The following is a 9,318-nucleotide window of genomic DNA, read 5'->3' as shown; positions in this document are numbered from 1 at the left end:
TGTCAAATAACTTGACCCTGGTTTATATAGGATCTTCCCGAAATTAACCTGGTAATTGTAACCCTAAGTCATGCGGGATCTTTTGGAAAGAATTTCGTCGAGAAAAAGAGATGTTTTTCACCAGCCAAGGTCGGTCAGTGTTGGGAATACGGCACCGTAGCCTTCAACCTCGGGCAGTATCCAAGACTTGGCCAATACAGACCTTAGACCTCCCGGTTGGTGAAGAACGTTAACTCGAGGTTTGAACTGGCAGGAGTGCAAGTTATCAGGGGTTGGAAAAGGACTGAAAATCATTTATTCATATACGGCCTACATTTTTATCAAATCTAATTATAGAGATGTCAAGTGAAATTGGAACATCAACAGAAACACTGCAGAAATGGGAACTTAGGAAATATGAAACAAAACAAACCATAGTAGTAGGAGAGGTACAATGTGAAAGATGTATCGAAGCCAAGGTACTGAAGGTACTATGAGGTGCTGGAGCTTACGGCTAGTTTTCATCAAGCTTCACAGTAGGAAAATTGTTAGCTTAATGCAATATTCACAAATAAAGGCTTGTGAAACATTGTTCAACATAAAGTTTATAAATCTACAACGGGACTGTCCCTAAACATATGGGGTCAAGGAAAGTAATTTCTTCTTTTTAAATTAGTCTACTGGACGCGTTTCTTGTGTTTAAAGATAAAAAGCCGTCTGGTGCGTAACTATCGCGAGTCTGAGCGAGAAAATTCAAACGAAACGTAGAGGAAATACACATTTATTGGAATAAGCGCGCGGGTGTTAAAAACTTCAGTCGTCCAAAAGGGAGAGGCCGTGTTTGGGAGGAGTGGCCTTCATTGAGGCGGAGGAGGGGGGGGGGGGGAGGGTTTACATTAGTTTTCCTTTCAACAAACTGGCAAGAGGGCCAAGGGGGTGGGCCTTAATTCGGGTGGCCCTTATTATAGCGTGGGCTCATATCTGAGGAAATACCGTTGTAAGGAATAAATATAAATCACTTCGAACTGAATTATCTGAGGATATTTTCATCCTAAATGATCTCTTCACGTCCTCACGGCCGCCGCAAAGAAAAACAAATTACGATTAATTATTAGTTGTGCAAAGCTGTTTTCCTTTACGCTCAAACGTAAGCGGAAATAATTAGAACCAAAAATTCGAAGTATACCGGTAAACCATGACATATCAATTAATGACGGTAACTCTAAGTTTTTTAAGTAAAATCTCTCTAATTTTATACTCAAGTCAATGTTATTCTGAAAATGCACGAGTTGCTCGTTCGAAATAGATACATTTCTCGAATAATTTAAAAGAAAAGGCTATCACTAGCTGATGCCTTTACTTCCCTAACTTGTGCAGAGCCTCCCACGGCCCCAGATAAAATAATTAATATTATATGGACGACATTTCTGAAGGCTATCGGCCGAGCATCGTAGCTGCTGCACAAAAATAATTTAATCGGTTGATTTATTTTCATAAAATCCTGAACACAACGAAATGCTAAAGTTCTGAGATGCCTACATACAGAACTATTAAGTTAAAAGGCCTGTAAGGGTCGTGTATCTGACCAAAACAAAATGTAACTTCAAGTATATACACTACTTGATCAGCAAACGTTTTCGCTGTCTGTTATCATATTAACAGTAGCCTCCATTTGGCAAAGATATTTGTCCGCGGACATAATCTGCTCCGAGATGCTAACATTTCTCATAGAGCGAAGGTTGGGAAAAACTCTGTGCTTCGCCATAACTACCTTGGTAGTTAACAAAACAGCAGAATATCTCTGATGAAAAGTACTACTGACCAAAAACAGTCATAAAGCGTACCTCAGGTTTACCGAGCAACCTTTTCGCGTTCAAAAACTGCTGACTTTCAAAACTCAACTAAATTCATAAAAAAAAAAACATCTTTCTTGTTGTGCTACGCATTTCTTGTCACGTGGACGACTTGTGCTTTCGTTAAAACGTTATATGTTCGAGCATCTTAACCGAAATTTGTCAAAAACCAAAAAATTATTGAGGGGGAAAACTTCAAAAACAGTTCCATAAACTTCGACTGTTATGTGTTCAACGTCTTTGCTCAAAAATGTATTTTTGCGTGGTACTGGGACGCGCAGCTCAAGTCACATAACAGTGATCACAATCAGTCTTTCCGTCAGTCCTCATTTCTATCTTCTTACTTGTTGAATGAACCTGGTGTTACCAGTAATGAACAAGAACCAGCGGCAGTTCGAGATTCACGATAGTTTCCACCCTGTTCTTGTCACCCAGTGGATTGCCTTCTAGCCACAGGTGCCTCATATTAGGAATGGATTTCAAACTACACACTAAACCACGGAAGTCACGTTCATCCAAGTTTGAATAACTAAGATCTACCTCCCGCAAGCTGGGAAAGAAGTGAAAACGCTCAGTCAGTTGAGCAAAGCAACCTCTGAATCTGAAATTAGAGATATGGAACTCCTCTAAAGCTGGAAATGTTTTGTTAAATCCTCCAAATAGAGCCTTCATGTCCTCCACTTGTACAGTGCTCCCCACCCTCCCTGTTAACCAGAGTGTCTTTAGAGACGACATTTCAGGAACTGACCGACGAAGTGCCGCGGCTATTGCTGGAGTCATTCTCAAGTTGAACAGTGTCAGTTCTTGAAGAGTCTTGTGTGTGATGCTACAAACCAGTTTGTGTTCTGCTTCAGGAGAGAGCTGATACAAGTTGAGGCAAAATTTGATGAGGTTGTTGAACCGTGGTAACAAACTGGCGAGCTTTAATACTTCAGAGGATGTCAACAACTCCATACAGACAACGAGTCCAAGTTCCAACCGACACGTAAGAGGATTTGGTATTTGTTCCAGGCATTCCAAAGCACTCTCATTCAAATGATCCATTTCAAAGCTTTCGAAACTCTTACAATCTCTAATTATGGTACTAAAACTGCGCATTGTTGGCTCCTTAATATCTGACGCAAAGTGTACAAATCTAAGGAATTTCAGAGATGACGACTTTGGACACAAACTTGCGGAATGAGATGGAGCGAAATTCTCAGTGAACAGTTTGGCATGGTCATCACACCGCAACTCCAGTTCAGAGAAGTAAAATAGTGTCTGACCACTATGGAAATGAAGGATGCAACCTAATCCACAAAAACGTTTACATTTTACTGATTCGAATTTCTTTAAAAGTTCTTTAGCTGAATCAGCCGCCAAATTCTCAGTCGCTTTTAGCGGAATATGTAAGCAATTGAGAAACTCAAGCGACTCGCATAGTACTCTCATTTCGTCACAAACCCAGCGATCGCAGAACACCACACCACGAATTGAAACTTCATTTAAAATTTTCCGTTCCGGCACAAGGTCACTAATTGATCTTCCATACCGCCAAAGAAAAATGATTCCCTTGGTACAATTTAAACAATGTCTTAACAGTTCAGTTTTTGATTCAACTTCATCAAAGGAATCGTAGACAAGGTTAATGAAACTCCTCTGCTTGTTAGTGACGCGACTTAGTGCCACGTCTGTCTCCCTTTGTTCATCAGGTATTGTCTTTGACAAATCCAGCTCTGAGTCAGAGACTCTTACTGATGTCAAGTGTTCAGAAACTTTCTCTGCTCCGCCATCTGACAAACCACAAATAAACTTAAAGACATTTTCCAAGGACCTGCACTTGTCCAAGGTTCGGGCCCGGTCGTTAATTTCACCGAGATGTCCTTTAAGGACACATCGGTAGGTAATATACCACGCTGCTAGGAACTCCTGTATGCTCTTGTGAATGAACGATACCATCCCTGCTGGTCGAATATTTTCTGCATACTCACTGACTTGAAGTAAGCCCATAATCCGACTTTCTTCACAAAGGATGGCAGCGGACAGTTGATCGTACTCAAATACATGATCGTCATTTAAAAGACATTCTAAAGCCACCTTTCCGATTTCAGCCAGAATCTCTGTAAAATCTTCAACTTTGCGAAAGTTAGAAGAAGAACATTTCCCTTCATTATGATCCAAAACGTACTGGATGATCGCTACGTACAATTTTGTTTTGGAGTCAGGAGAGCTCTGTAGCTTTCCCATTTTCCACAAAGTGCAAAAGAAAAGTAAAAGTAGCGGAATTCTCGCCAAATCTCTCAGGCCTCGCTTGAGAAGATGAACGTGTAACGCTTCTGCTTCTGTTTCCTTAACAAGCATTCTGATCATAAAGGCCTTTCTGTCCTCTTCACTGAAACCAGTGATCGCAGCATGCACGTCCTGAAATTCTACCAGCTCGTCAGCTTTGGAAATTCGAGTTGTTATCAACACACAACAGTTCCTCAGTTTATTTCCTCTGAATATCTCAAATATTTCAGAGTTCCGTGCGCACTGATACTCGTCGTAACCATCAAACAACAGGAGAACTTTGTCTTGGTTCTGAGAGATGTAACTCAACAGGCCGCCAATCATGACCGTGTCCTCCTTAGCAAAAATATGAGAGGCGCTTATGACATCTCTGAGGCTCTGGTGTTTGGATACTTTTTTGAGATCAATAATAACAGCAAGCTCGAACTTCTTCAGGATAGCTCTCTGTTCATCTGTCAACCTGTTTTCGTCAAGTTCAGCCCAGTCCATTGCCAGTTTCTTCACAAACGTGCTCTTCCCGATTCCAGTCTGCCCTTGCACGAGTATCCTGTTTGACGGCAATCCGTTCTTGTTTTCAGTGAACATATCAGTGTAGTGATTCAAGTCAGCCCGCGATGACCCAGCTGGGGTTTGTTCTTCCTTCACCCAGGACAGTCGAGTGTAGATCTGGTGAATGCTCACGGCAGATTTTTTGGACCACACAGAGGTGGGCACCGTGGCGATTCTCTTGTAATACACTGTAAGTTTACGCTGACAGATTTGCACATCAAAAGTGTCCCCTGGAAGGAGGTCTGCTAAAGAAAAACAACGAATTGATGACCATAATCAGTGGTAACCAGCATACGAAAGATGGTAAAGTTCGAGTCAGGTACTGAAAAGGAGGAAGACGTTTTTTCGTTTTGTTACGATTTCTTTTTAGGGAACTCAGACAAGCTCGTGGTAAGACGAAAAATGTCTTTCTGTATTTCATTATCGAGCTCATAATTGACTATCTTTTTTATCTTATAATTTCAATCTGCTGTGCCAATCAGTGCTCAGCACCAAAGCAAGAAAAGATGACAAAGAATCTGCTCAGTTTTGTAGGTGAAGTACCGTAACAATAAACATACAGAGGTTAGAATTGGCTCTTGGTGTTGTTTTCTTAATAACAGCTAAGTGCTCCAAGAACATTATTCATCAAATAAAAATTATTCCAAATCAATTAAACAAATGTTCTAAAGCAAAACTTCAGCTTATCCTCTCCTTAACAACATTATAACTACAATTAATATACATCGGCCCTACAATTAAAACTGCAGCAGACATTGGGTTATTATTTTGAGTTCAAAGTTTACCTAGTTTCTTAGCCCCTTATCCATGTACTATTTTTGACTTTGCAAACTCAGAGAGGTGTCTTCTATAGCAGATTGTTTAAAAAATGTGTAATAAAACAATGACAGACTTTGGTTTTTGCATGACATCATAAATAGTCAAACCATGCGTCTGTGTTATCTGCCTCAGCCTTCGGCTTTGGCAGAGAAGTCAGACCTCAGCACTGATAGTTCATGTTAGTATAATTACTATGCTGGTGATAACAGAGGTACAGACACTCTGATTGGTCAGGGATTGCATCATATCTCGCTTTAATCACCCTGTGCGAGGTGATTATGGCATGGGTGCAAAACTTCAAAATAGCTGCCTTGCATTTTGTCAATGTTACCAAGGAAGTGATAAACGCGATAGAAGATATTTTTACTTCCTTATCGCACAAGCAATGCTACTTAGTTTGGTGTACCACTTTAAAAATGTACATGAACTTTTTGCCTATTTAATCAAATAAATCTGTTAAATTCTCATGAAAACTGGTTACTAAATTGCTTATTATTGGGAAAATATACATAAGACTTCACTCTTGAATGAGCAAATATTTGCTCTTTCTGAAAGATGTAAGTAAAAAGATTGATTTGTAGCCAACAAGATTAACAATAACCTGCCACGTTCACAGATGTAACTCTGGGTTGTTTAGGATCCTGTTTAGTGCAGCCTGAGGACAATTTCCTCTTTCCATGACTTATCCCTAAAAAAAAAATCATTCATAAATCAATTCATAATATTTACTCCTGTGCATAGATAAAAAGAGATCTGACATCTATAGCCCACCATCTATGGGGTTTTAAAGATCAAATAAATATGTTATAGTACAGATTTCTGATGTCATTTTCCCTCAAAGTTACTTTAAATTAAGCATGTAGCTTCACATTTGAAATGAAAGAATCACCTTGAAATTTTGCTTTGTTATCATGTGCTTTAAGTAAAAGGGAATATTTTGACAAAATTTTGTATTTGCTTGTATTTACAAATTCATTTGAGATAGATCAAAAGATACCAGTCAACTTAGTTAGCACAAAACCTGTGAAAGTTCAATATTGGAAACCAAGTGAAAAGTTACGATATCATCCCTTCATTCAGGGTTTTCCTTTTCAAAGAAAGTTGAAGTCGATGAAAGGGAAGGAGGCGGAGACAATTTGGGCACGTAGCCCCCAACTTGAGTGCCGAAGGTGCGAACAACTAGGGGGTGTCTGGGGGCATGCCCCCTGGGAAACTTTGAAAATTTGAGTGCTCTGGGACGCAATCTGCTGCATTTTGGGTGCTTAAATTAAGCAAATGAACTGGCTTAACAACACAAGGAATGACAATGTATTTAATAAAATGCAGCCCTTTTCTGGCATGTTGATTGGCAATACCGGGCACATTACTTATAAATATACAACACTCGAATCGATCTTGCTTTCTGTAGCTTAGTGCCACTATCCTCCTTCTTTTTCTTGCTAGTACATTGTGAGGTCTGCACAATGAAGTTGAAGCATTGACAGTTGACTCACCTACAGTCTGAGTCTCCCGTCTCGCGATTCTCCGATTCTCCACAGGTGGCTGTGGTGGTCTGTTCAAGTGACAGTCTGCTGAGTCACGTCTGGTGACAAGGTCCACAGAAGGTAACTGCAGAGTATCGGCAACTCTTGAAGATGATGCTACAGGAGAAGAACTGAATGAAACGGATGGACCAGCAATGTCTTGTGGTGAAGGAGGATCGTCAGGTATAACTATAACTTCAGTGATATTACCAGACTCCTCCTTTGTCTGACCACACCTATCTGTCTCCATCAGTAGAATAAGTGGTTAAATTTTCCCATCAGGAGTATAACATGCAAACTATTGGATTTCTGCAGAGAAATAAGAATACATAAGGATACAGTTTTGATTCTAATTTAGCGTTAGATAATTTCTTAGTGATTTCAAAATAAAGGAAGCTGTGACAGGCCAAGTATTACAGGAGCTTATAAATAAGTTCTCCTTTCTGGACAGGATGAAAGTTCCTCATAGGAACAAATAGTCCCTCAGTTCCTCCCTGGCATAATTCCTCATTTTTATTAGTTTCCTAACAGTTTTCTGATATCCATTTCTACTCCTGAGTGGGGAGGAACACTCCGCCAGTGAGAGTAAAGTGTCTTACCCAGGAACACTCGTACAAGACAGTGGCTATGGCTCCAGACTCAACATCTTGATCAGAGTCCAGAGGTCAAATCACCAGGTGGTGCTTATGCACATGTATTAACTTCTTGTATTAGAAGTAGGGTAACTCCATTTGTTTTTTGGAAATTGTTTGAGACGATTAACTGTGTGAGGAGATAAATAAAGTGGCCAGAATTAAAGTAAATATCCTTTGGACAATCTTTCATGGAGAATCACATCATCTCATCATGTGAAATGAAATTCAGCTAAACCTTAAGGTTGACATACTCATCAACCTTTACAAGAAAATCCTTATGCAACGATTGGTGACTGTTTAGAATTAAACTCATATATTGTAGGTGTGACCACAAAGTAACATCAATGCTATTCTCTATAGACAAAATTTGATGTTAGGGCTTGTCCACAAGCCAACCAGGCTCAAAACCTGATACTGTACTGTTAAATTTTTTATTTCTTTTAGCAACCTCTGGATGGATCAATGTCCATGCTTCAGAAATTGAAAAAAAACAAAACAATGGCAGCCATCTTCCACTGTGTGCGTAAGACTGCCTCCTGAGAATTTAGCATAAACTCTGAAAGACAGTGATTCTAATCTATTTAAATTATTCCTGAATTAGGAAAATTAGAAATGGAAACCAGGAGCTGCGTACTTTGAAACACCACAGAATAGTTATAATTACCTGTTTGAGAAGATCTTTTGTGGTTTTCCTCTTTTGAATGACTTTCTGTAAGTACATAACAGGCGGAGTTCAATGCCTGAAATTATACTAATTAATCATCCATCGCTGCTCTGTTTCCTTTGAAATATCTGAAGCAATGCGGAATTTGTGACCATTCACACGTCAGTAGCAGGATCTGAAAAAAAAAACAACAAGGAAAATTCAGTATTTGAGTCAAATTGATTTTCAGACCATTGATTCCCACTTTATGGTAGTTGGATTTTCTGCAACAATTTAACATACCAATGAATTGGAATAAAAGTGGAATACTTGAAAAACATCTTAGTTAAATTTATTTGAAAAGAGATATTTTCTACATAATTGACCTCAGCATAATTATCAATGGCATTATTATATGCAACAATCTGTTGCATTTAGACTACAAGAGAAAACATTTAGAAATAATGTAGATGACAAAGTTAAGAACAATTATATTAATCTATTGTTGGTATTAATTAAGTTACACATCAATAAGCTTCATTTTATCCATTACAGCCCCACCCACCCCCTCCAAGTGTAATGGCTCTGCTACAACTATTCTTAAGTCTAGGTTATGGGGTTGGGGGAGGGGGCAAGAAGGGGGGACCTCACATACATATGGCTCCTCACTTAATCAATTAAGGAAGAGCTATAAGAGCTAATCACAGGAAAAGAAACAATTGAAATGTCCCCTTATGAGCATTAAAAGCTGGTGTGTTGTAGGACCACCTTTAGTGTTTGTGTAATAATATCGGTGATGACATAATCTAATTAGTATGAGGCGCGTGGGTAACGCTGTGTGATGTATATAGGGCGAGTGTGCGAGAGAATAAAAGTAGCGTTGCAATGCGGATTCCGTGTGGTCTATATGTTTCCTACAAGATACTAAACCACCCCACTGGGAAATCCTGTCTGCCTCCACCCCAAAGCCATGTGCCTTTTGCAATTCTCTCCTCTATTTAAACATGGTTGGCCTTAGGTTCCCATTATCTCACAAAAAATTGAATATA

General features: G+C 39.4%; 1 protein-coding gene across 2 annotated transcripts; it reads right to left on the bottom strand.

The window, feature by feature from the left end:
- Positions 1-1,434: 1,434 nt before the first annotated feature.
- On the bottom strand, positions 1,435-8,479 carry LOC148736174 (uncharacterized). 2 transcript variants are annotated; one of them, XM_088752349.1, is made up of 4 exons: positions 8,291-8,479; positions 6,962-7,300; positions 6,070-6,156; positions 1,435-4,894 (listed from the first exon to the last, which is right to left on the bottom strand). In XM_088752349.1, exons 2-4 carry the CDS (start codon positions 7,239-7,241, stop codon positions 2,196-2,198), a joined length of 3,066 nt encoding a protein of 1,021 aa, XP_088608475.1. In that variant the 5' UTR covers positions 7,242-7,300; positions 8,291-8,479; the 3' UTR covers positions 1,435-2,195. The 2 variants fall into 2 exon arrangements, with proteins under 2 accessions (XP_088608475.1, XP_088608476.1); XM_088752350.1 differs by having other exon boundaries at positions 1,435-4,891.
- Between the last annotated feature and the right edge of the window lie 839 nt (positions 8,480-9,318).

This window comes from Stylophora pistillata, chromosome 3 (assembly GCF_964205215.1).
Source record: "Stylophora pistillata chromosome 3, jaStyPist1.2, whole genome shotgun sequence".
Lineage (NCBI taxonomy): Eukaryota > Metazoa > Cnidaria > Anthozoa > Scleractinia > Pocilloporidae > Stylophora > Stylophora pistillata.
Note: the sequence above shows the minus strand (reverse complement) of the source record. Positions and strands in the feature narration are given on the sequence as shown.